Source organism: Musa acuminata, chromosome BXJ3-5 (assembly GCF_036884655.1).
Source record: "Musa acuminata AAA Group cultivar baxijiao chromosome BXJ3-5, Cavendish_Baxijiao_AAA, whole genome shotgun sequence".
NCBI classification, from domain to species: domain Eukaryota; kingdom Viridiplantae; phylum Streptophyta; class Magnoliopsida; order Zingiberales; family Musaceae; genus Musa; species Musa acuminata.
This window is the reverse complement of record NC_088353.1, coordinates 5,147,470-5,172,723: the sequence shown is the minus strand read 5'-3', so window position 1 is coordinate 5,172,723 and position 25,254 is coordinate 5,147,470. Positions and strand designations below refer to the sequence as shown.

At 44.0% G+C, this 25,254-nt stretch overlaps 6 protein-coding genes, 1 long non-coding RNA gene, 1 other non-coding gene and 1 pseudogene across 9 annotated transcripts; 4 read left to right on the top strand and 5 right to left on the bottom strand.

Annotated features, from left to right (window-relative positions):
* Window positions 1-225: 225 nt before the first annotated feature.
* Window positions 226-2,028, bottom strand: LOC103984421 (crocetin glucosyltransferase 3). The gene has a single exon (XM_009401896.3). It carries the CDS (start codon window positions 1,855-1,857, stop codon window positions 391-393), a length of 1,467 nt encoding a protein of 488 aa, XP_009400171.2. The 5' UTR covers window positions 1,858-2,028; the 3' UTR covers window positions 226-390.
* Window positions 2,029-4,854: 2,826 nt separating this feature from the next.
* On the bottom strand, window positions 4,855-6,480 carry LOC108952862 (two-component response regulator EHD1-like). Its single transcript, XM_065150571.1, has 4 exons — window positions 6,373-6,480; window positions 5,445-6,243; window positions 5,294-5,360; window positions 4,855-5,221 (listed from the first exon to the last, which is right to left on the bottom strand). The coding sequence occupies exons 2-4, from the start codon at window positions 5,771-5,773 to the stop codon at window positions 4,955-4,957; spliced, it is 663 nt and encodes a 220-aa protein (XP_065006643.1). The 5' UTR covers window positions 5,774-6,243; window positions 6,373-6,480; the 3' UTR covers window positions 4,855-4,954.
* Window positions 6,481-8,772: 2,292 nt separating this feature from the next.
* LOC135637729 (uncharacterized) lies at window positions 8,773-9,509 on the bottom strand. Its single transcript, XR_010496356.1, has 2 exons — window positions 9,373-9,509; window positions 8,773-9,262 (listed from the first exon to the last, which is right to left on the bottom strand). It is a non-coding gene; the product is annotated as an uncharacterized LOC135637729 (long non-coding RNA).
* A 1,683-nt stretch (window positions 9,510-11,192) lies between these two features.
* Window positions 11,193-12,814, top strand: LOC135638231 (hypothetical protein At1g04090-like; annotated as a pseudogene).
* A 555-nt stretch (window positions 12,815-13,369) lies between these two features.
* Window positions 13,370-14,307, bottom strand: LOC103984423 (large ribosomal subunit protein eL21z/eL21y). Its single transcript, XM_009401897.3, has 2 exons — window positions 14,020-14,307; window positions 13,370-13,770 (listed from the first exon to the last, which is right to left on the bottom strand). The coding sequence occupies exons 1-2, from the start codon at window positions 14,254-14,256 to the stop codon at window positions 13,513-13,515; spliced, it is 495 nt and encodes a 164-aa protein (XP_009400172.2). The 5' UTR covers window positions 14,257-14,307; the 3' UTR covers window positions 13,370-13,512.
* Window positions 14,308-14,679: 372 nt separating this feature from the next.
* Window positions 14,680-15,602, top strand: LOC135583277 (uncharacterized). Its single transcript, XM_065151265.1, has 2 exons — window positions 14,680-15,081; window positions 15,169-15,602. Exons 1-2 carry the CDS (start codon window positions 14,963-14,965, stop codon window positions 15,380-15,382), a joined length of 333 nt encoding a protein of 110 aa, XP_065007337.1. The 5' UTR covers window positions 14,680-14,962; the 3' UTR covers window positions 15,383-15,602.
* A 1,911-nt stretch (window positions 15,603-17,513) lies between these two features.
* Window positions 17,514-19,939, top strand: LOC135638551 (plasmodesmata-located protein 3-like). The gene is made up of 3 exons (XM_065151702.1): window positions 17,514-19,114; window positions 19,589-19,693; window positions 19,808-19,939. Exons 1-3 carry the CDS (start codon window positions 18,304-18,306, stop codon window positions 19,813-19,815), a joined length of 924 nt encoding a protein of 307 aa, XP_065007774.1. The 5' UTR covers window positions 17,514-18,303; the 3' UTR covers window positions 19,816-19,939.
* A 657-nt stretch (window positions 19,940-20,596) lies between these two features.
* Window positions 20,597-20,670, bottom strand: TRNAI-AAU (transfer RNA isoleucine (anticodon AAU)). Its single transcript has one exon. It is a non-coding gene; the product is annotated as a tRNA-Ile (tRNA).
* Window positions 20,671-21,682: 1,012 nt separating this feature from the next.
* LOC135638006 (uncharacterized) lies at window positions 21,683-24,853 on the top strand. 2 transcript variants are annotated; one of them, XM_065150928.1, is made up of 5 exons: window positions 21,683-21,889; window positions 23,128-23,895; window positions 24,100-24,297; window positions 24,367-24,492; window positions 24,570-24,853. In XM_065150928.1, the coding sequence occupies exons 1-5, from the start codon at window positions 21,845-21,847 to the stop codon at window positions 24,672-24,674; spliced, it is 1,242 nt and encodes a 413-aa protein (XP_065007000.1). In that variant the 5' UTR covers window positions 21,683-21,844; the 3' UTR covers window positions 24,675-24,853. The 2 variants fall into 2 exon arrangements, with proteins under 2 accessions (XP_065007000.1, XP_065006999.1); XM_065150927.1 differs by having other exon boundaries at window positions 24,367-24,853.
* Window positions 24,854-25,254: the final 401 nt, after the last annotated feature.

The following is a 25,254-nucleotide window of genomic DNA, read 5'->3' as shown; positions in this document are numbered from 1 at the left end:
TGATGCTCGATAAATTATAAAAATATTATGCGGATGAGTCATGATTTTGTCCCATCTGTCTCGATTGAACCGCCAATCCTAAACTTTACGTCTTTCATTTATATTCATAGCAACTCAACCACTAGTGGTTCAAATAAAAATTCCAAACCGAACCAACTTGACGTTTAACAAAACTACTACTTTGTGGTGATCTCAATGTCTGTTCTTCGAAGGAAAGCCATAAGATGCAGACACGCGTTTTCGATTATTAGGGTCGATACCCTCATTAGTCTGACAACCCGAGGCAAGAAAAGAGGCTATAGAAATTAAAAGACAACAGATACCCTCGCTGTCTTGTCGATTCACAGAAAAAGGACGGTGGACCCCACGTGCATGAGGACACGTTTCAAATTAGACATCGACTCCCACTGCTGCTCCACACGTGACGCGACTTGTCGCCGAATTCACGAACTCGTCCAACGCCGTCAGGGACGCCCCCTGGCCCCCGCTGCCGCCGCCCTCCACTGCTGCCGCTAGACCCTCCGCGATCTCCTTCGCCCTCCGCCTCACTTCCCTCGCCCTCTCGCCCGCCCCCATCACCTCCGCCACCGCCTCCGCCACCTCCCTGCCCCCCACCGCCTCCGCCCCCGCCCCCAGCACCTCCGCCACCAGCTTCGCGTTGCAGAACTGCTCGCCTCCCATCGGTCTCACCACCACCGGCACCCCGAACCGGAGGCTCTCCAGCGTCGAGTTCCACCCCCCGTGGCTCACGAACGCGCCCACCGCCGCATGCCTCAGGATATCCACCTGCGGGACCCAACCCCGCGCCACCAGTCCCGACGTCCACTCGCTCTTCCCATCAGGTGGTGGCGGCGGGGCCTGGTCAGGCGCTGGGGCTGCCCACAGGAACGGTCTTCCTTGCTCCTCCAACGCTGCCGCTAGCTCCGCCGCCTCCTCCGCCGGCAAGCGGTTCTGTGACCCAAACGACACGTAGACCACGGACGCTGAAACGTGGCGGTCCAGCCACGCGAGGCACTCCGCAGCGAGCCCGCCGTCGCCTCTTGCTACTCGACCGGCGGCGGCGAAGAGGGGACCCACGGCGTAGACCGGCTGGCCGGTTGACCTGGCCCAGGCGTCGAGGAACGGCTTCTCGAGGACCTCGGCAGTGTTCCAGAGGGTGGCGCCGGAGCTGCTGCAGAGCACTGCCTGGCGGCGGACAAAGGCGGCGCCCTTGTGGTCGGGTGATCTGGCGGAGCGCATGTTGGGCGTCAGCTGGCGGCGGCGCACGGTGACGCCGGGGACACCCGGGACGGCAATCTCATCGTCTTCGCCGTCGCTCCCATCAACGTGCGGAAGGTTAATCCAAATGGAATAATAGATGGACATGGCATAAGGGCCGGAGGTGTAGAGGGTGGCGTGGAAGACGCCAAGCTCTTTGGCCACCGGGGCCGTCCAGCCGAGGAACATGTCGGCGATGACGCAGATTACGGGAGGGGAGGCAGCGAAGATCAAGTCGGAGAGGAGGCGGCGGAAGGAGGGGAGGAGGCATCCCTCGATAACGTGGTTCAGGTGGGTTACGAGGTGTGGCGGGAGAGCGAAGGAGGTATCGGCGTCGGGAGGGAGTCCGTGATCAGAGGGGCAGAAGGGAAGGGCGACGAGGCGGATGGAGGTAGGTAGCTGGAGGCGGCGGAAGCCAGCGAGGTTGCCGGAGGTCGTGACGAGGGTGAGGGTGAGGTGAGGGTAGCGGGCGGAGAGCAGGCGAGCGAGGTCAAGGAAAGGGTTCATGTGGCCGTGCGCCAAGAACGGGAATAGCACCACGTTGCCCTCCCTCATCTCTGCACTCTCGCTCTCGATCTCTCTCTCTCTCTCGCTCCCCATATTAAACCCTCCAAGTGGGTCTCTGCGCCGTCGTCAGACGCATGGAGACTGGCGAATGAAATGATCTTCAAGTGCTCACCATTGACACCCCACCATCCAATTCAGTGGTTGCTCGATGACTACAAAGGACAAATGGCTAGCTCTATCGAAGGTGATTCGGCTAGTCATACTACTTGTATCTCCTACCTGGCAAGGCAAAGAAACTTGTTCGATATGTATGAATAATTGTATGGTGAGCATACGGAGGGAGCGACGAATGTTGGTGTTTAAAATCTTTCGGTAAAATTACTACTGGGCAACTATAAGGTTCGTCCAAATTTTCCACCAGTTAATTATGACCAATATTTTCTCATATTTATTTATGAGTTGACTGTCTTCATTCAAGGGTCAAACTTAATTTACTAATTTGTATTTATTTATCGTGATGGTATGACTTATCTTGATTTAATCGAACAAGAGTTTAATGGATTTTTTTTATTTTTTTAAGTTTGACTATATTAAATTTTATCTGTCTAATTCTGATTCTATATAAGAAAATTAATAATGATGAGTTTAAGATAAATCTAAATACTTAAATTATTATATTATAAATCATAAAATTTAATATATATATATATATAATCAAACTCTTTTAAAATTATTCTTCTAATTCATCTCTCTGGATAAGATAGATAGGTCGAGTGTGTGCAGTGGCTTTCCGTTGAAGGAGCGCTCGACTGGAACCTCTCGTGACTCCAACGCCAATATAAAAATAAAAATATTGGAGTGTTAACTCGGTCATGGTTTTATATTAATAGTACCTCCAAACAACTTTTCTCCGATGCAAAGCCATACCCCATAAGATGCGCCACATCTTTGTTTGGTCGTTAGGATTGTAGTATTAGCTAATTACGTATTATTTCATATCTTTTTAATATCTCAATTTTTTAAATTAAAAAAATTATATTAAAATTTTTATAATTATAGAAGTAAAATATTTAACACCATTTATCCTAATATTATTGGTTTTATCGACGAAAGATATAATACGTGACAGCACGTGTATGAATGATATAAAAACGATGGATAAAAAGATAATCTCGTAACGAATGATGACATCATAAGTGGTTATTGTGGTCGTGATCAATGAGATCGATATAATGGTCGGATCTGTCGATGTCATTTCGAACATCGACAATGAGGAGGCAAAGCGGTGATGTATTTGTATCGACGTCAAATGAGGAAGATGAGGGAGGTGAGGCATCTACATCGACACCATATTGCTCTGCTTCCTCTTCCTCTTCTGGCAATGCAACAATCGATAATAATGAAGAGGAGGCAGAGTGGTGTAGTACCAACGAAGAGGAGGCAATGCAACACCGCTCTAAACCATATGGTGGTCGATGAGAACGAAGATGAGGCAGAGTGATACGGTACTAGTAAAGATGAGATAATACAATACTGCACCAAACCATGTGGTAGTCAACGAGAACGAAGAGGAGGTAGAAAGGTATGATGCTAGAGGCAAAAAAGGAGACTTGTGAGGCATTTATGTTGGTGTTGTATGGCTTTGTCTCCTCTTCCTCTTTTGATGATGTAGTGGTCAATGAGAACGAAGAAAAGACAAAACGATGCAACGCCACACTAAACAATGCAATGGTTGAGTAAAACGAAGAGGAGCTAGAGTAGTATGGCACTAACATAGAGGAAACAGTGCGACGTCGTATTGAATGATGCGATGGTCAACGAGAACAAAGAGAAGGCAGAGCGATGCGACGCCGACATAGATGTTTTACCTGCCTCCTCTTCCTTCAATACCATACCGCTCTGCCTTGCTTGCCTTCACTTTCCTCATCGTCGATGATGCAGATGTCTCAGTTGCCTCATCTTCCTCTTCTGATATCAATGCAAATGCAAAATAGTGCTAGAGAGTGAAGAGGAGGCAAAGCGATACAATGCTGACGTAAATGCCTTACCTTCATCCTCTTCTTCATTTGTCACTAATACAAATGCCTCACCGCTCGGCCTCCTCTTCTTCCTTGCCATCGATATCGACAAAGTCAACCACCATATCATTCACTTGCCATCATCATAATAATTACCCACGATGCAATCGTCAATAAATATTTTTGTTTACCTACTATTTTGTATCATTTTTTATATATTATTCGTATGTTGTATCTTCCATCAATAACACCAATAACATTAGAAAAAATTAATTTTTTTTTACCTATTATTTTTGTATCATTTTATATATATTATCATATGTTATATCTTCCATCGATAAAATCAATAATATTATAATAAATAAAACTAAATATTTTACTTTTATAACTATAAAAATTTTAATATAATTTTTTTAAAATTTAAAGATTGAGATACTAAAAAGATTTAACAATTCGGGTAATTTATAATTAGTTCCCATGTACACTCGCCTAATTGAAACGGGAGAAAAAAAATTAAACGACCGAAACAGAAATCATTGCCGTCCGGCAGTAGCAAAGGGCGGTGGGCCCCACATAAAGGCGATCTGACACATATCAAAGTAGACGTGGACCCCTCACTGATGTCGCACACGTGTCGTAACTTCTCACCGGATTCACGAACTCGTCCGACGCCGTCAGCGACGCCCCGTGGCCCTCGCTGCCGCCGCCAGACCCTCCGCGGTCTCCCTCGCCGTCCGCCTCACTTCCCTCCCCCATCACCTCCACCACCTCCGTGCCCCCCACCGCCTCTCCGCCGGGCGTATATTGGCTGGCCGGTTGACCCGACCTAGGCGTCGAGGAACATATCGGCGATCATGCAGAGGACGGGTAGATGCGGGATCCGAGGTGAGTGGGTTGACCGAACGTGGTGTCAGTGTCGGTGTCGGGAGGGAGGCCGTGCTCGGAGAGACGGAAGCGGAGGGCGGTGGGTAGCGCGAGGCGGCGGAGCAAAGCAGATGAAACAGAGGGCATCAGCGTGATCTTCGAGTACTTCTAATATGGTGGCATTTCGTCAGCATGCGGAAGCTAAGCATACTATTCGAAGATCATTCCTTCCCCTTCTCAACGCAAACAAAGCCTTTTAGCAGTGACTTCTAAGAATCCAGTGTCCAATAACAGGGGCCGAAGGCTTCTCACGCCGGGGGCCCGTTCGGTTCACGGAAGCCATCGCCGAAGCAGGTGTTGAGGTCATCGGTCGTGCCGCGCGAGCTGCTCGAGGATTCACCAGCTTTGTTGCCATAGTTCCCCATCACCACCGCATCCAATTGGCCCAAAGCTGCTGACAGATTCGGCACCACGAACTCGTTGTTCTGCGTTTCCTCATTGGAATCAAACGTGGAAGATTCAACGCTTTCCACGGCCATCCACGAACTCGACCTCTTCAGCTGCAGTCGGTACTTCTGCATCCAAACGTACAAGAACGCTTCATGGATTCTCGAACAGTGGGTGCTAATTATCTTCAAGTAAATTACCTGCAGATGACTGGCAACTTGCTCCCTTGTTAGATGATGATCTCCAAAATTTTCTTTGGCAACGCCTCTAAAACAAAAATAAATTAGCTTCCTTCAAATCGTGGAAACAAACAAAGCAACTCGAACTAAAATCCGTAGATTTGGCACGAACTGTCGAGCCCAAGAGCGTTCACTGCTGCCACGAATTGATTGATGGAGTTGCGTCGTCCACTGTAGTCTGGCCTTCTTGAGGTCACAGACGTCGGTGACGACTCCATCTGCCTCTCGAATGGGTAGTATGCAATCCTTTTGTTTCTTCACGAGACTACCCGATCGTATCATACCGCTATCCCATTTGTTTCCGAACACATCCTGCCATATATTTCTCAGTTCCTTAATCTTCAGTGGCTTGATCAGGAAATCGCAAGCTCCGTGGGCTATATAGTTCATCATCATGCCGAATTCTTCACTCCAAGACAACACTACGCCACGCAAATACATCAAGAATCCAAGTAGAATTATTCGCTAAAATATATGTTTTTGGAGTAGTTAATCTACTTATCACAGCAAAATCGAGTGCCAAGGCGAGGGGTTTCAGAATCAACAAGCCATCATCGCTTTGCAAAAATGCATCACTGATGATTAGATCAATGCTTTGTCGATTATCCATGACGAGTGATATAGCTTCTTGAACTTGTGCACATGTCATAACTTTTTGTAGAAGATCCAAATAAAAAGGTGCTAATAAGCGATCAGGAAACAAAGTTCACTAACACATGACTCGAACGTAATGAAACAATCAAAGAAAGAAGAAGATTAATGGATCAATGGCATATGTCCATTGCGGGTGTATTCGAACCCTGATAGTTGCACTACAACAGCAGCCGCTCCATGAGGCCGAGGTAGCGTGAGGCGTTGTCCACCACCATCACCCGCAAGCCGGACGGCCACATATCCTGCCTTACCGTCACCTAACCACCGTCATGATCAAACCACATAGACAAGTGAGCAAGATATAAATACCAGTCTTCCTACGACCCCATCACAATGCAAGACATGTATACGCTTATCGGACCGAATCCAAGCTTGATGGAGCTTACCTCGCTGTCCGTTCCGACACAGAGAGAAAGGATCGAAGGTAGATTTGGGGGCGGGGGTGGTGGGTGCAACTAAAGTAACTGTATTAACGGTAGAGTAAAAGAGCCAGCGCAACAGAGGGAGTGGGAAGAGACGGAAGCGTGTAGGGTATAAATGTGGCGAAGCGGACCCATGGTGTGTGGACTCGGGAGCTCCACGTGGGGCCCTGTGAGCCGCGAGATGAGCGTGCCGCGCGAAATAACCCAGCTGTCCTTTCACCGCCGGTGAGGAAGAATATGTAGGAGTGCAAAGTGAATTCTCCTTTATGTTTGGCCCAATCGAAAGCCTATCGAGATAGACGTTGATGGACAACTAAGTGGTTGTACGCAGTTATCCATGGGCAAGGTTTTCTTTACAACAAAATGAACTAGAAATAGGAGGCCATAAAAATTTGAATTGGTTTGTAATATTGTATAACAAGTGAAAAGAATCTTTAAATAAGATTATAGAAATTATTCTGACAATCAATCACTTCTCATATCAACTGTGTATCATAGGGGTGCTAACATAAAAAAATAAAGATTCGATCGTGCTCGTACGAATATAGAGACAACTATAACGATCCAAAAGAGGTTATTTGGGTCAACTTGATCGGCCTCCCACAACCTACAAGCAATTAATCAGGTCTACCCCTCATCAGTCGACATCAACAAACAAAGCACCATAGGGAGGGCGTTATGATTATTATAAGTCAGTCATCCCCTTTGATCAAAAGTCAAAAAGAGAGACATTATTATCATTACATGTCTGCTGCCTCCATAGATGGAACACTAAAGAAAAGATATTATGGTCATTACAAGTGGTTCATACGACTAGACAGGTATAAAAGCTGACCCTAGCACTAGTCCAGGGGTTGGATTTCTCTGAGACCAACTCTTTTACATCACAAATCTCTCAAAGCGAACTTGATCGTCGGAATGGTTGGGTTGGGAAGCACCCCCTGACAAATTTTTTTTGTGCAAGAACTCATCAATGAGTTGTAATCTTCTTCTACCCGAGCCTGTCTTGAATACTTAAACATCACCCAAAAAACCACTTTGGTGTTGCCTCACCCACCTCTGGACCCGATCAACTACCTCGTAGAACTGCCACGCAAGATCCATGAACATCCTTACACCTTCAGGTTCTAACCAAGCCCAGCCAACCCATAATCGACGGTACAATCCCATAACAAGACTATATCTCGTCTACATCTAAATATTATTTACCTATGCAAAATTTAGATGCATCCCCAAATATTAAGATCCTTTTTAACATATCATTAACATCCATTCATAAAATTCATATCAGATAATGTTTGGGGCCTCTAATGGCTGTATGATTATTGTGTCCGAGTTAAGGATCGATTCTTTAATCATTTAAATAAAAGATGTAATAGTTCTAAATGTCGCCGGTGGTGGTGTGGGAGTTGGGCAATCTTTTAGCTTGCTGAATTATTGAGAAAAAAAAAAGTCTTAGTCCATGTCTAATGTCTAAGTCAAGGTTAAGGAGAATTTAACTTCTTGTTGGAGAATTATTAATATTAACTTACAAAATACTATGTAAAGAATGACTTCTCTCTTTGAGAGAGAGATATTCCCCCTTTTTTTTAGAAAAACAAGGGCTAATAATATAAAGAATAAATGGATGGATAAATAAAATGGATATACTACTTCTAAGACTAATATTTCGGATACTTGGATGAGATTTCAAACCCTTATATTTCTTAATATTTTAAGTCTAAAGATTTCATGGATGAGACTTTGAACACTCAATCTATAATAAATTGATTTCATATATCATTATAATATTTTAGATATGTAAAAATTATCTTCTCAAGAGAATGGATTTTAGAGTCCATGAAAAACACATAAGAATCAAGCAATGGGACTTTAGCAAATACATGATCAAGCCAATGAGACTTTAGAGTCAAACATAAGAATTCCTAATGACTTTGTTGATTGTCCAAAAATATCTTATGTAATGACATTTGAAGTTTTGATACAAAAAGATCATAAGAAAATATCGACTAGCTTGGCTGATAAATATTTTATCAAATCATCACGAGCTCTCATCTTCCTTTTTTTTTTTTGGCTTTATTGTTGTTGTGAAATATGGAGAACAAATTAACCCTTTTTCTCTTCTCATTATGATCAACCAAGAAAAACCATCCCATTAACCTTTGATATTTTAGATCCATCTTTTTTTATATGCATATATCAGGTTCACCTTTCCTTATTGTATGTATTGTTTCTGGATTCAATGTTGTAAGACCTTCACTCGGATTCAACATTAGGAATTTTAATTTCAGGGTAAGATTGTGACAGTCAAGATCTTGGCAATGGCTGCTGCATAGATTTCCAGCTAAAAAAGGAACACAAACATGGAGAAAAAGGGTCGATCACAGTATCTAATGGAACTGTCATTATTTCATGATTCATCTTCGATCCATCACGCAATTACATCTCAACCAAATCAAGCATTAATTGAAGAAGAAGGAAAGATCAGCACACACACACCACCAAATCAAGCCGTAAATTTGAGGAAGAATAATCCAATAAGAGAGCGACATGATGCCGAGGAAAACACAGGAAAAGAAAAAAAGGAAACAGAGGGGAGATGGATGAACTGCTCCCCCCAAAGCCAAGCATTAGACTTGCCTACGGTCACAGACCTCTTCACCTTCTCTTCCTTCTCGGCTTGCATCTGTCATCTTCTTTCTTCACCTCCTCCTCTGCCCTCCTCCCCCTCTGCAGTCCGTAAACAAGCTGCGCCATCACCGGTCTTGCTGAGAAAGAGTGAGTTCACAAGTGGACAGAGAAGAAGACGATGTTGCTTCGGCCTGTCTCGCACAGATGATTCATACATCCACTTCTATTTGGAAGAAAAAGAAGGCACATCCATATGATATTGTCAACTATTATGCCTATGGAGTATCCTTGGCAAGACTCTCTAGTGGCGTTCAAGGACACAAAAGTACTGACCTTTAGATATTTAGCCTTCTTCATCCGTAAAAGATGGTGGAAGGCATCAAACTCCATCTCTGCGTTACTTCTCCATTGGTGTACAAGACAAGATGGTCTTCGCTGAACTCTACCACATTTATCTTCGACTATGGAATCCAATGTGGGATGTCAGGCATCCAACAGTTCTTTGATCGTGTTGTTGCACCATCCGCTGGTTGTCAATCCCTACATCTTCCAGCCATCTGTCTTTGTTCCAAAAGCGAACAACAGTTTGTCCTGTGAATGTTTTTTCTGGACCCTCTCTTTGTTTCCCCACAGAAATCTGTGTACTTTTACTGAAGCTTGTGATTTGGCAATCTAAGTAAGTAATGTTCAGAATGTTCCTAAGTAAAGCAGATAATTCCCTCACAGATGTGGGTAGCAAATGGTATGACAGTGACACCACATGCTGGTGCTGGAGATTGAATCAGGCTTTGGATATATATCAACCTTAGGAAAAAGATGTTTCAACTCAACAAAATTGGATAATGTTGATCAAGTCATCCACCTCATCAATTAGGTAGTGAATGGTCTACTTAGTACTTGTTTGTCTGTAAAGATGTACTGATAAAGTGAAGTCTTATTCAAGGGGATGACATAATTAAAGTCCATAACCTCACAAAGCTGCTTTTGAGGGCCCTATCCATGTTACAGAGCTTAATATACGCTTCATGAAGCCAAGAAACATTCATGCCCACTTCTTGAGAGAAGATTTCTTTTTTTTATTTTTCTTCCTTTTTATAATTTGAAGAAGGATTTATATTACTATACTTTTATCTATTTTAAACTCACATGTCCATAAATAATAGTTAGTTTTGTTCAAATCGTACAATTCTTTTGCATGTTAATCTATAAATGATCAATTTTTTTAAAACGTCTTATGACACATTAAGGATCTATATATATATATATATAAATATTTAATTCGGGATCTCACAAGCTAATATTTCAGTAAACATTTGACAGACAATATAAATTAAAAATATAGACTTGGTACACTTTAAACGATCGTGTGATGTTTCATTCAATATGTTCTTATATCACTCTATACAAACCTTACATTTGATTTTTTTATATATATTTGGGTAAAAAAATTAGCTAGAAAGAGGATATCAAATTTGATATTTTGACTTTTGATCTTAGATATAGACGATTCGTGCATGATGCTCAATTATTACTGCCCTTAGCCGCCCCTGCAGGTGGAAGAATAGAGAAAAGTAGAGGTAGAACAAAAGGAAAGCATCCAACTTTTCTTTGGCAGGAGAGGATCCCATTCCCACCCTGTTCTTATCACCAAAGCCAAACTGATACAGAGACATTAATGGCGCGTGGGGAACAACCTCTTCTTGGATTTTGGAAGAACTCGTTCATCATATTTGGTGAATTAAGCTTAGCTCTTAATTCCTGAATCGAAAATGACACTGAACCTATCTCCTCGAATGCGTAGTTTCCCATCACTAGATGGCTAAGTGTATAGCTCATATGGTGTCTACCTCTATCATACCCATATAATCTCTCATAAATAAGTAATATACGAGCTTCATGTTATCGTACTTAGGTCAAGTGTCCAATGGTTATCTTGTGCTTTTAAGTAATATACAGTAATGCATTTCTTGTGCTTTTAAGGGATTCCAAGCTAGTGAGGTCTCTTTTTAGGTATAGTCTCATGTTGGGTTTCCCAATGGTTATCTTAACCAATAATTCATGTTCTTTGAGGAGTTGGCAAGAATTAGCTCAAATAATAACTCGGGATTTCTCACAATTTGGTCAAGAATTTTCCTTCTTGCATGCCTGTTTGACCATTTTGCATTGCATACTTTGTTTGTGGTGTAGTTAAGGTATCCTTTGTTTACATACCAAGTCCAAACATGGAGACATGTTCTCTTTCAGAATTGATCTATATGTCTTCCTTTCTGCAGTCGCCACCACCTTTTTCATTCTGTGGTGATCCAGGAACAGGTATTGATTATTAATTGTGTACAAACTCATTCAAGGATCAATCATTCCTCTGTTTAATTTCTGATGCTTGTCTTATTGCGTTCTTCTTTTTCTTTAGTGCCGAAACTTAGTTGCTTTCTTCTTGTATTAGTTTCTAGTTTCTGGATCCAAATTTGTTTGTAAGCTTGTGGGTCTCCATTTTGTTAAAGATCAGATGAGATCCTAATAGAATTAGCAAAATTATTGCTGGCATCAGATGCTTTGGCCTTCATTGTCATGTGCCAATCTCAGCTTGATGCATTGCAGGATCTTTCTTGAAATCTATCAGCTGATATTGATATGCCTAGTTCTGATATCTTCGTATCGACTGAAAAATGGCATATACATCTTAAAGCCTGGTTTTTAAGGTGGGGGATTTGCCAAAGGAATAATATGCGCTGGTGAACTTGAAGTTCTACAAGTTCCAACACATTTGGAGTTGTCTTTCTTCCAAGGCAAAGTGAACAGGAGCTGTTTTCTACAAACCCTCAGAGATACCAAATGGATTTTTCAGCCTTGGTCATCATGGTCAGTGGTGTGACCAACACCACCCCTACATGGTTTTATTCTTGTGGTGAGAGAAAATGCCAAATTTCAACCAGTGGCTAGTCTGCCAGCTCTGCAGAAACCACTGGATTATATGCTTGTCTGGAGTTCAGATGACTTCGCGGAGGAGTCGTCCTATGATGGTTGTGGTTACTTCTGGCTTCCAGTACCACCTGAGGGGTATCAAGCATTGGACTACTTCGTCACTCGTAGACCCAACGAACCATCTGTTGAAGAAGTTAGATGTGTTCAAACCTCCCTTCGGGTGGCAAAAATGATGTTTGAGTACTGGATAGATCTGCCTGATGATGACAGGAATAGTCTCACCAAGAAAGGGAACATCGACAGAGCTGAACTTTATGTTCATGTGAAACCAGCCTTCGGAGGCACATTCAGTGACATTGCCAATGTGGATCTTCCGCCCCTTCAGTGACCCTGCTACGATCAAGGTTGGGATGGCAAATTGGGAGCGTTACACTCTTCGGATGAGCAACTTCACTGGTGAACTTCTCAGCACAGTGGAGGTGAATGGACCAGTAGTATATACTCCGTGGCTTGGAGTTCTTCGAAGGTAACGGGGCGTTGTTTACTCAAGAGAGTGGGCATGCAAGCTTCCCTCATCCTGGAAAATACCTCCAAGCTTCTGATAAGCTGAGAATTGGTGTGGGGAATGATACCGCACAAAGTATGCTCCATTTTGGTTGCAGTTCATGCGAGACTATAACCTAAAATTCTATATCAGAATTAGACAAGATCATTAGCATCTTACCATTCAATCTCATGTGCACGGCGGAGAATATATTCAATAATCTTCCTATGGAGTTATATGGAAAGGATCGACAGGGCCAAAGGAAAAGAACAACAGGGTAGGTGATGAAAGATGGTAGTGACACCATGGAACGTGATCAGCTTAACTTATAATCTTGAATGGCGTTCCTGCACGTGAATGTACTGATCACACCTGCAACTGTATGGTAATTGGAGCAGTGGTGGTGGTGATCAAGATAGCTATTTCAAGTTCCTCTCATGCAGAGGTTGGTTTCTTGTTCCTGTATTCCACTGGCAGCACACTTGAGTAAGTCTGATTTTATGTCATTTTAGCAAGATGTATTGTGTTCTTATGTTTGTCACTTTGGATTTTATTACTGCATATGTATATTTGCTTTATTCTTTTAAATTCTGAATTAATACTCAGTTTATTTATGTTTACTGCTATAGAACATAATGCAGAGAGTTATGAACTTCAAATGGAGTTTTAGCTACAAATTAGTTTGCAATATAGATTTTCTATCATTTCTCATTTATATGCTTCTCTCCTGACTAATTTCTTAAAATGCTTGCTTCAAATAGAGAATATTAATTAGCAAAAATGAAGACATACACACATGAGTGTGTGATATTATCTGAAGGATAAGAGATGATTGCTTTCATTTGGGGAATAATAAGATGAACATTCAACTACAAGGAAGTTTGATACTACCAATAACAAATCTCATGACAAAATCTGCCCAAAACAACTAATTTGTACAGATGAAATCTTCAAGCAAAACAAGGATCAAACGCTGAACTGAAAATTCGTCAAAAAGAAGGAGAAAACTAATAGCCACCCTTGAGGTCATTGACGACGTCGTAAGGAATGGGAGTGACAGTCTCAAGAGTAGCTCCTTCGACCATGAAGTCAGGATTAGGACCCTCTGGCTGCCGTTTGGTGCTGATGATTTCGCCTCTCGCCTTCGCCTCCGCTTTCAGTTGGTCATTCTTCTTCACCCTCGAACGGAAATCTTCCTGGCACCTGGACGGCTGCACATGTTCGACACGGACATGGATCCTTTTCTTGATGATCCGATTGCCAACCTGATGTAGCACCACACCAACAACCATCGATTCATCGATGAAGCCACAATGAGAAGTCTTTCCTATTCGACCCGTGTTTAGGCAGCCTACAGCAACATAATCAATTAGCTCGCAGACTAACATCCCAACCTCGATACATAAACGAAAAAGATGCAACCTTTGACATTTACGGCACAAAAGATAATCCCATTCTTCGTATATAGCAAGTGAAGGACGGGGGAGGTTTGAGGAGGGGACGGAGCTTCGGACCTGCTTGTTGATCTCGATACCGATGGCGCGCTTGGTGACGTTCCAGACCCTGCCGGTGCGGCCGTGGTAGAACTTGTGGGGCATGCCTTTGTGGCCGGCGCCGTTCACCTTGATGTCGACGTAGTCGCCGATCCTGTAGGTGCGCAGGTATGTGGTGAGGGGAATGTACCCCTTCTTGCGGAATGGCCGGGAGAAAAGGTCCCTCGTCCTCGACCTCAGCCCGTGCCCGGCCGGCATCTTGCCTCTTCCTTCCCTCCGCTGCCGCCCGCTGCTGCTCTTTAGGGTTTCGACGGTGAGGCTTATTTATGTATGATTAACGGCTCTCGTTCCATGATGATCCGGCCCATTATAACGATCGTAATGGGTCGAGCCCAATCTGGAACGCGACGTCCTGCCACGTCACTCGGATCCGTAGTCAACGGTTTGATGACTCTCCTCGTGATATGACATCTCCTCCTTGTCTCGCTCCGGTTTTCTTGACTCGGGCGAGTTGACTCTGAGAGTTAACCCAATTCTTTGACGAGGAATTGAGATCGGACGCCCAAATTAATTCCTTATGGAGGGCAATTTTCAAGATGTCTACTTTAAATACGAGTAATAATGATTCTCACATTTGAACATCCTCCATGGCTCGCTAGTAGCCTCGACGGAAAAGACTAAACTTAGCCCATGATCACGAGTCGACTCACTGAGTTATTAACCATTCAATTCGAGAACCGCAACCGCTCGATCTACATCTCAAACTCAACGAACATGTAAACTTCCACTCGTATCTCTCGGGTCACTAAATCGCTCCCCTCTGTGACTGGAGCCTTTTCTCGACACAAGCTCTGCTTTCCCGTTCCCCATCTCTCATCACAGTAGATAAGAGCAAGTCCAGGAACTGCCATCAACTTTGCCGCTTCGCCTCCTTCCTCTTCCTCCTGTGCAGTCCGCGACTTCGATGGCCAAAAGCTCAAAGCATGGGGCAACGGAGACCGATGCACGGAGCCTCGCCATCACCGTCGAGAGAAACCTTCCTGAGTCGCGATTACAACAACTTGGCATCAAGTCATGGCCCAAGTAAACCATGTGATCCCTTCTTGTCTCTGTCTCTTGCAGTGTTTCCTTTGTTTATTCTTCTGCTTGCTTTGATTTGTTGTTGTTCAGGTGGGGGTGTCCTCCAGGAAAGTTCCCTCTCAAGTATGATGCCCAAGAGACGTGCTACCTCCTCAAAGGGAAGGTGAAGGTCTACACGAAGGGTTGCCCAGAGTGCATGGAGTTTGGCGCAGGAGACCTTGCCGTCTTCCCCAAGGGACTCAGTTGCACCTGGGATGTCTCCGTCGCTGTCGATAAGCACTACAAATTCGACACGTCCTCTTAGATGTTCTTCCATTCTATCCATGTTTCTTTTTACTGTACCATTAGGCTTTCTTCTTTCTTGACTTGTGACTTAGCAGGAGATTAGGGTTGTCAACATTGTAGGCAAAGGACCTCTTATCGGTCAATGCAGGGCCACGTTCAAAGTAATCTTGTTTGTTCCTTTGAATGAACTTTAAATGTTCCTTTGACCACTACCACAACCTTTGTGACTCGAGGGATAACTTCTGCGCAACATGATGATGTTTGAACACTCGCGTTTCTTTGTTCTTTCATGTGTTTGTCGTGTGTCATGCTATGATGTTTGTATACTTCAGTGTGATGCTTTTGCCATTACTGATTCTTTCCTTAGCATTCAGCCACAGTTTCTTCATTGGTTGTCTAATAGTTTGATCTTGAGATGTTTGGTCATCTCAGACGCTGATTTATGAAGAATAAGAAGTAGAAGAGGAACAGAGGATGGAAGACAGATAATGCCAGAAACATGTGTCGTAGATATATGGCAGATCAAGATGATTGATTGGGGAAAAAGAAACTCTCTGTGCAAAGTCTAAAATTTGATGCCTTCTAATGCAATATGCTATTGTATACATTTTAGATCACTGCTGAGAGTGCTCATCATCTTAAATATAAATGTTTACTTTTGATAACTCTTAAAAAATAATAAAATATAATTTTACTATTTAGAGCCTTTTGATTTCCCTCTCTTTTCTTCACAACTCCTTAATGCTCCCTTGTTGCTCGCCATTCAATGTCGTCCGATATCACTCACCCAATGCCCCGTCAACGTTCGTTGTTCGTGATTAGAAGAAGAAAAAATAAGAAGGAGAAAGATGATCGGAAGAAGATGATGAGAACATTTACATTCCTCCAATACCATCCAACGAGGGTATTTATTTATGCTTATTTGCAAATGAGTATCTTAATGATATTAAAATTTCTTATAAATAACAAAAGAAAAGAGGGATAAATATATACAAAAATTTATAGCCGATTTAAATGTTTCGTATGCATTAAAAGTTCTTTATGTTCATTCTCTAGTATTAACTCTATTATAATTGATTCTTCATTTGTCTCCTGTTTATCCTCGACTCAATTTGGAAGTGTCCATTCATTTTCACAAACATCATTTATAAACATAACCCTGTTTCATATACATCAGGTAAATTTCTTTAACTAGCATTAGAAAACCTGTCTATCTTTCCACTTAAGCTTTTAGATGGATTTGATAACAGTTATGAATTTAATATGGTATCAAAGCAGAAGATTTTGAATTTAAATCTAATATTCCTCTTGTTTAATGTAATTTTCTATGTTCTCGATTATCTTTAATATTTCGATCGTTATATTTTTAAAAATTATATTAGTATTTTTATAGTAATGAAAGTAAAATATCGAGGTTAATTTATATTAATGCCATCGATTTTATCAATGAAAATATAAAATTAAAAAATAAAAATATAATTTTAATATTTTAATTAGTGGTGACAGACTACATCGATGGTGGCGGATGACAACGTCGTTGAAGGTCGTAGGTAGTTGTTGGGAATAAGAAGAGTGAGGTGACATGTGAAGACTATTATGTATTTGCGTTAACATCGACACAATTGTTGTAACGAAATGATCGCTCGGTATTTGTATTAGTGTTAACACTCCCTCTCACCGGTGATGTAGATGTTGAGTGGCCTTTATATTTTATTATCGCTCTCCTCATCCATAACAGTCATCTGCGGCCTTCAGTGACATCGTTGTTTGTCACTATCAACATCGAAGTCATTAAAAAAATATTAAAATTATCCTTTTATATATTTATTTTTATGTTTTCATTAATAAAATCGATGATATTATGATAAATAAATATAGATATTTTATTTTTATAATTATAATAATATCAATATTTTTTTAAAAAAAAATATTAAAATAAAAATTAACTATGAATAATTAGCCCTAATATATTAGTCATACATCATTCTTATCTCCCCACTGAAAATAATAATAATAATATTCATAAGTCATATCGAGGATGAGACTTCCCCAAAACTATGGCTTCATTCCTTTTCATGCAGTATTACTGATACAAGAGCGTTTCGTGAGTTCCTTGAAGCGGAACCTACGATGATAGTGCACTGGGAAAAATCAACCCTTCGGAAACGAAGACGAAGAAGAAGATGATGATGGCCGAGTGTCTCTACAGTCGAGCGATGCAACTTTTCCCAAATCCCATGCGCTAAATCCCAATGGAGGTCACGTTTTACCACCTCGAGGTCCTTTCCTCCCACCGCAAGAAACCAGTTTCGGGAACGGCGACGACGACACCAGCAAAAGGAAAGGCGGAGGAGTAGGCAGTACAGAGAAAAAAAAAGAAAAGAGGCCTTCTTCGCTGTTTTAACTGGGAGAGCCTCTGACAACTCCGCTCCCCGCGCTCCCGAGTCCATGAATCGGCGAGAATAAGTTTCTGCAGGCGTAAATATCAAGCTCGGCTCGCGGAAAGAACCCCATTCCTTCCTCCCTGGTTCAGCGAGCACTGTGGACTGTGAGGCATGGAGTCAAACCATGCATTCACCCATCCTGCGTTCCAGCCTCCGCCTCTGACTTGACTCTTGCTCTTGGAATACTTCTCCTTGCTGGCCCCGTTCACCACCAACTCATCACCACATCCATGCCTCTTGCCGCAGTACTTTATTCACAGCTCGCTGCACTCTCATGAACATGACCTCGACAAGCTGAGATTAATTTCCGGAACCCTCCTTCCCCCATGTCTCCTCCTCTCTTCTCTCCCTTTGGAACCCTGAAATGACTCATCATTGGCTGTTTCTACTGTCAAATTAGGCTTTTTTGTTCACTCTCTTGCACGTAGTGAGAGAGACTGCGAAGTAGAGAAGCGATAGGGGGGAGAAGGAGAGAGAAAAAGCCACTTAGTAGTAGATGGGCATCCCCAGAGCCCACCACCGCCGCCACTCTTCTCCTCCTCCAAGCTATTCATTCGCATTTCCACTGCTAAGAGTAGCCCTCACCCTCACAGTACTCTGCCTTGCCCGCCTGTCACCAGCCGCCGCCGGCAGCCTCTACAACCTGGTCTACAAGGGCTGCGCCAACCAGACGTTTTCCGGTGGAGGCGCTGCCTACGGCCAGACCCTGGCCGCCCTCTCCTCCTCCCTGACCGCCAAGGCCTCCAACTCCAAGTTCTACAAGACCACTGCCTCTGCCTACGGCGGCCAGTCCATCTTCGGCCTCTTCCAGTGCCGCAGCGACCTCTCCCCCTCCGACTGCTCCGACTGCGTCGGCCGCCTCCCCCCCATGTGGTCGTCTCTCTGCGGCGACGCCGCCGCCGCACGCGTCCAGCTCGCCGGATGCTACGCTATGTACCAGGTGTCCGGCTTCCCGCAGGTCTCCGGCACCCAGATGCTCTACAAGACATGCGGGTCCGGCGGAGGCGGGGCCGACTTCGAGGTTAAGCGGGACACGGCCTTCAGCCAGCTCCAGAGCGGCGTAGCCGGCGGGCAAGGGTTCTACGCCACCAGCTATGGATCCGTCTACACCATGGCGCAGTGCGAGGGCGACCTTTCCACCGGCGACTGCAGCGATTGCGTGGCCCAGGCCATCCAGAAGTCGGAGGTAGAGTGCGGCGGCGCCGCCTCTGGCCAGGTCTACCTCGACAAATGCTACATTAGCTACAGCTACTACGCCAATGGCGTCACCACCGCCGCCGGCGGCGGCGGCGGAGGCAGCGTTCGAGGTGAGTACTGTTAATAGTACTAAAAATTCCATTTTTGTTCCTCTTCTTCTTATGCTAATCTTCACAGACGATTTACATATGGATTTGAAGCTCTTTAATCTTTCATTTTCTCCGATTCATATAATCTCGAAGTAATCTTTTTTTTGCCCCCGTAACTCACATTGCATTTGATTTCAATCTTATGATAGTGATGCATGGATTTTAGATTTCATTTTCACCTTGTTTTCTCTTGTTCATATCTTGCATCTGACTTCTTGTTTCCTTTTACCTCACGATAGTTGCATGGATCTGAAGTTTCCTTTTCATTATTTTTGTCCGATACTTATGATCTGAAAAGATTTCTTTTTGAGGTGTTCAATTAATTGTTTTGCCTATTAAGAATGGTATAGACTTCGCTCTTTCTCTATGGAGGGAACATGTTATGGCCTTGTTCCAAAAGCAGTGATGATGGATGGACTGGTTCTTGGTGATCAGGGCAAACAGGGAAGACAGTGGCCATAGTGGTGGGAGGGGCAGCAGGAGTGGGCTTCTTCATCATCTGCCTGTTGTTTGCCAGGAGTGTGATGAAAAAGAAAGAAGGTGAGTAATGCTGGTAAAACCCACTTGGTCTCATTGCAGAGACTTAAGATGTCAGAGATGGCCCAAGCGTGCATGTAACTCTTTGTTGTGTTCTGCTGTCTTCATCTACTGCAGATTATTGAAGGTTGGTGGGTGACAGGCGGGGAAGTGTAATGGTGGGGGAGTGGGAGGGGTGCCTATGTACGCTTGTCCTTTGTCAAGGGTTAATGGTGAGTGGTGGTGGTGGATGTTTGTCTTCTATGTGGGGGTGGTGGTGGACTGGATGGGATGCAGAGAGGGAGGAGATGGATTTGGCTGTTTGCTTTGGGCATGTGGTTTTGCCATCCAACAAGTGATGGTGGGGAGAAAGCAATGGAATAATGGCTGTATCCAATCTGGTCTCACTGCTGGGGATGCTCTCTGTTTCTTCTTCATCATGTTATATATATATATATATATACATATATATATGTATACATATATATATAATGACCTTACAATACAGATGTAAGCCTACACAGATTCATGGAGATTATTTTTCACAGAATACATGCTGAGGGTAAATTTTGGTTGTATGTGTTGTGGATCTCATCTAATTCTCAATTAATTGTGTTGAAACATTGAGTTCTGCAATGTTTAGATATCTCCCACTGCTGCTTTTGCTCTCGTGAGAAGCTTGCTCTCATGCAGGCTTCTTACAGTGGCTTGAACAATGCATGACTCAAACAGGATCCCAATTTATTTGGGCAGCAGTATTCATTCCCAACACCATTTGCATTATTTATTGCTGACTTTGCACCAAACAACCATAATATATTGGTCCCTATGTACTAAAATATAAATAAAGTATATCATATGATATAAATTATTTATAATTTAATTATATTATAAATTTTATTATTTATAATATCAAAAATATATATTTGGCCCATGCAGGTCTCGAACCTGCGACCTTCGCGTTATTAGCACGACGCTCTAACCAACTGAGCTAATAGGCCAATTGATTTTATTTAACAGAATAATTTATATATATAACAAAAAATATTGTTTTGGCACAGACGAGTCTTAGGGATCTCATGTCTTGTCAGCATGGCTTGTGCTGCATGCCGAGCTTTACCCAACTGGTGAATCAAACCAGCCCCCAGAAGCAGAGATCATCATGTTCTAAACCTCTGTCGGTATAACCATGCAAGTGGAGGTGTCGCGAGCACATGTCCATGGATGGCGTGTTCTAACAAGGGCGGGCATGAGATTCCAGTGCAGCTCTAAAGGGGCGGCAGCAGCCACTTCACGAGATATCTGTGTCGATCCTCTCGTTTCCTTTTCTTATTTCCTCCGCTGTGTCACCTCTCCTAGCCAACAGAGAACAACTCGTCAGAATGGTTTGCAGATTCCCCCAGTTGCAGTTGCAGGCCGTGTGACCTCTCGAGCTTTGAGACAGACAGTGGAAGCCCTTTTGAGGGACTGATGGGAATTGGTTCCTCCCTGCTCTCAGCAGACTTCTGTTTCCATGCATTAGATTTGTCTATGTCGTTCCATCTTGTGAAAGAATTAACCATGATTAATGAAATGGGCATTCGGTAATTAGTGCATAAGCTCGGAATGGGAATTGCAAGTTTGGCAATTAAGCATCATAAAAACAATCTGGTTTTGTTGCCGGTTTTTCGTAAACAACTCAGGAAACAAAAGAATATGCTTGTTTCTTGTTTTCGTAAACAAGAAGACCTGAAACGTTTGACCAAGGGTCTCCAAGACGTCGACGTGGCAAACGGACGTCTGCCTTCCTGCGGTCCACCGTCAAGCTCGGAGCCCAGCCTTTCACGACGTATATCCGTACAAGGAACGCTCCGTTATCTGCCCCGCTTCCTGCTTCTCTCTCGATTCGTGTTTTGATCTTTTCTCGCCACGCCATTTTTAGGCAGTCATAATAATAAGCCAACAGCTCTCCTGCTTTCTCTCGCCTCTCTATATATGTAGCGATGGAGTTGTGTGGTTTGTTGGAGGTGTGAGTTGTCTTGCTAGGCGAGAATAAGGTGATCTTAGGCTATCAGTAAGAACGCTCCGAGGAGAACAAAAATATTGCTGCGGTGCTTCAGGTCTTCTTCTTCTTCTTCTTCTTCTTCTTCTTCTCATTGCTTCTTCTTCCGGGGATCGAGAGTCGGTGAAAGAGGCATGTTGCAGAACATGATCGAACAGAATCCCGAGGGGCTCTTAATTGTAAGCCATGAGAAACTCTCCTTCCATTTTCATCTCTTCATTTTCGTATTTATGTAGTCGATTCCCTGTGCTGACATGCGTTGAGAATGATCATGTTTCTTTCCTCTAAATTCCTTGTTTGCTTTGAGAGCATTTCTCTTGGAAATCGAACTGCAAGATCGTTCTCTCTTAGCTTTCTGTTCTTGGACTCCGTGGAATTATAGAGCTTCAAATAGCTTCAGGTCTCGTGAATCCTCCTCCACCAAAACTTGTATGACGTTGATTTCTTCTTGTTTCCATGCATGTCATCCATCTCCTAAAGTTGGTAGCGTAGCTTTTCAGCGTTGTTTTCAGACAACTTTCGAGCATGACCTCCATTTATAAGCTATTGGCTTATATGGGGTGTGCGTTCTTTTTTTCTCTCAGTTGATGTCGTAATGCTGTTTCTATTTCACTTCATTTTCTCTCTACCGGAGACTAAAATGATTCGGATGTTTCAAAAAACACGCATTGTGAGGCTTACATTAATCAGGAGAGATAAAACAGAGATACCAGTCGTCAAGAACACATACCTGTTTGAAGGGCTGTTCTAAGCTTTCTCATCCCCACATGATGCGCATTAAGAACACAAGCTCCTTGCAGTACGGTAAAGCGTCCCGATTCTGCTTGATTTGGACAACTCCGGAACGAATTTAATGTGGGAGAATCTTTCACTTTGGCTGGTCGAGGTGCTTTGTTTGAACATATCGTGAACGTAAATCTTCACTTCCTCACGTGTCTTCCATGCAGGCCGCATATCCATACGTACACGTACACATGTACCTATATATATATATATATGTGTGTGTGTGTGTATATATATATATATATATATGCGCCATGCATGAAGCAAGTCGACAGGAGATCTCCGTGTAGTGTCGTGAACTTGTTGTCGTCGCCCGTCATTGCTCGCGAAGCACCTTTCTGAGGGAAGACGGAGGTCAACGGGCTCATTGACTTCTTTGTTGACCCAAGTTAAAATGGACTAGGAATGAATGTTATACGTCAAACAATTATTGGCAGTATTTATGCAGAAAGGTTACTATCTGTTAAATATGAAAATAAATGCTAGGAGTAGCTTTGTTTTATGTTTCTGATTTGTAGAAATATATTACCTTTTTTCTTCTTTATTTATTTTCCATCTTTCATATTTTCTTAGATAAGAATCTTTTTCTAAATTATTATGGCTGGTTATAGAATAGTGTGTTGTTTGGAAGCAGGAGGGTATCTCCAGCCCCATCGCCGCTCAGCTTCTCGACTTCTGCGAAGACGACGACGGCAGAGCGGCCGGTGACCTCTTCCCAGGCTCCGATTACCAGCAGCACCAGCCCATCCTCTTCGCGCCTTATGACGACGTGTCCTCCTCCACCGCCGCCGCCACGACGGCCGCCAGCACACCGCTTTGCTGCTACCCCGGTGACGACGCCTCGTTCTCCCCCTTCCCCTCCTTCTACGCCCTCCTCGACGCCTCTCCACCCCGGCCCGATCCCGATCCCGAGCCCGACCTCGCCCACTACCCTTCCTCCTCCTCCTCGTCCTCGAACCCCCCTCCTCCTCCGGCGATTCTCTCGGTCCCGCCACCTCCGTACTCGGGGGATCCGTTCGATCAGCTCGTGACGACGGATGCCATCTCCAGCGAGTACCCGTTCGACCACGGGTTGGTGGTCCGGGTGCCGGCGGCGGGGCCCTCAGCGAGCCAGCAGCAGCACCCGCAGGCGGCGTACGAGGATGAGCGCTACTCGGCGGCGGGGGGAATGCAGCAGTCGTCAGAGCTGGTGAGGCTGGAAGCGCCGCCGTGCGGGTTCATCGAAGGGGTTGGAATCGGGGCGCTGTACTGCGGCGGGATGCTGTACGGCGGCGAGCGGCCGCAGGGACTCTCCGGTGGAGGAATGCCGGTGCTGGGGCCGGTCAACGTGTCGGATAGCAGCGGTCTGGGGCCGTACGTCCAGGACGCGATGCCCCACATGTACAGCTCCGGCGACTTGCAGGTACCTGCGACACAATGCCTTGTTGTGTCTGATCTACTCCAAGAACTTCTTGTGTTCATAACCATTCCCTCTTCATCTTTCCTTTACCATAAAACTAAATCTGGTACTCGTGCAATGAAAAGATCCAGCTTTGTTGGCTGAGAACTATGGCTATTTCCCGCATTGCCCTCTCGGAAGATTCAGTATATTGTTTCTCCTATGAAGGTTCTTGGCGGAGGCAGCCAGCATCTGATGGGAGGATGCAGTGGCAACCAGCCCCCGGCGCCGCTGCCGACATCTGACGTCGCACCGTTGGATGACTCCGCCTACAAAGTTGGCCGCTTGTCCGTGGAGGAGAGGAAGGAGAAGATCCACCGGTACATGAGGAAGCGCAACGAAAGAAACTTCAGCAAGAAGATCAAGGTAAATTAAAGCGATCTCATTTCATGTCGAGTTGGGGCACCGATTCGAGCTGACGAAAGGCGTTCGCAGTATGCATGTCGGAAAACTTTAGCAGACAGCCGACCTCGAGTCCGGGGAAGGTTTGCGAAGAATGACGAGCTCGGAGAGGTGGCAAGACTGAGCTCCAGCAGCCATGAATTCGACGACGACGAAGAAGTAAGCTCTCAGCCTGCCTATCTAGATATCATTCCTATGGAGAGTTACTTCAGATCTCAGCGACTCTGCTCGTGCAGGCGGTCGTCAAGGAGGAAGACATCCTCGACTCCTCTGACATCCTTGCACATATCAGCGGGGTGAACTCGTTCAAGTACAACTACACCCTTGAATCCTGGATATGACTCGAGCGGCCTAAACAAGGAGAGTTCATCATCCATCCAATAAACTCAATGGTGTGGAGAATGTTGTTACTACGACGAGTTCTTCCCCATATACTTCCTTATCTCCATGTTTCGACTTCGAAGAATTATCCTCGTTCATTCACTTGTTAGCTGTGAAGTTAAAAATAGATCTACGAATTAGATTGCCATCTGTACACTTCAAATTACAAATGCTTAAAAAAATTTGATGATTATCGTTGTTCATTTTCATATCTGATAGCTAAAAATACAATGTGCTCTGAGTTATCAGAACATTATATATCAGCTGCTTGGAAACCCAATTGTCTGAGCAGAACCAAAGTTTCAAGAACAACCTGTCTGCTATCAGAAGCAAGCAGAGAAGTCCTACTTGAATCAAACCAAAAAGATGACTTACTTGATTCAACCGGAAAAATATAGTAGGAGAAAGTCAATCGAATGAAAACGTATTTGGCTGGTTCATCGGGAGAAGCAGTCAATCTAGGCTACAGAAACATCCTCTTCAACTTAAAAGAGTATCAAATTCCAATCTTGAGAGCTGAGTCATGGGATATTTTAGCCT

Bases quoted from the DNA above. Each gene is read 5' to 3' on its own strand.
- LOC103984421 (XM_009401896.3), bottom strand. From the start codon at position 1,857: ATGGGGAGCGAGAGAGAGAGAGAGATCGAGAGCGAGAGTGCAGAGATG.
- LOC108952862 (XM_065150571.1), bottom strand. From the start codon at position 5,773: ATGTATTTGCGTGGCGTAGTGTTGTCTTGGAGTGAAGAATTCGGCATG. The intron at 5,361-5,444 runs GTTCGTGCCAAA...TTTTTGTTTTAG, and splicing joins GAACGCTCTTGGGCTCGACA to AGGCGTTGCCAAAGAAAATT. The intron at 5,222-5,293 runs GTAATTTACTTG...GTTTGGATGCAG, and splicing joins AAGTTGCCAGTCATCTGCAG to AAGTACCGACTGCAGCTGAA.
- LOC103984423 (XM_009401897.3), bottom strand. From the start codon at position 14,256: ATGCCGGCCGGGCACGGGCTGAGGTCGAGGACGAGGGACCTTTTCTCC. The intron at 13,771-14,019 runs GTCCGAAGCTCC...GTGCTACATCAG, and splicing joins GTATCGAGATCAACAAGCAG to GTTGGCAATCGGATCATCAA.
- LOC135583277 (XM_065151265.1), top strand. From the start codon at position 14,963: ATGGCCAAAAGCTCAAAGCATGGGGCAACGGAGACCGATGCACGGAGC. The intron at 15,082-15,168 runs GTAAACCATGTG...GTTGTTGTTCAG, and splicing joins GGCATCAAGTCATGGCCCAA to GTGGGGGTGTCCTCCAGGAA.
- LOC135638551 (XM_065151702.1), top strand. From the start codon at position 18,304: ATGGGCATCCCCAGAGCCCACCACCGCCGCCACTCTTCTCCTCCTCCA. The intron at 19,115-19,588 runs GTGAGTACTGTT...CTTGGTGATCAG, and splicing joins CGGCGGAGGCAGCGTTCGAG to GGCAAACAGGGAAGACAGTG.
- LOC135638006 (XM_065150927.1), top strand. From the start codon at position 21,845: ATGTTGCAGAACATGATCGAACAGAATCCCGAGGGGCTCTTAATT. The intron at 21,890-23,127 runs GTAAGCCATGAG...GTTTGGAAGCAG, and splicing joins ATCCCGAGGGGCTCTTAATT to GAGGGTATCTCCAGCCCCAT. The intron at 23,896-24,099 runs GTACCTGCGACA...TCTCCTATGAAG, and splicing joins ACAGCTCCGGCGACTTGCAG to GTTCTTGGCGGAGGCAGCCA.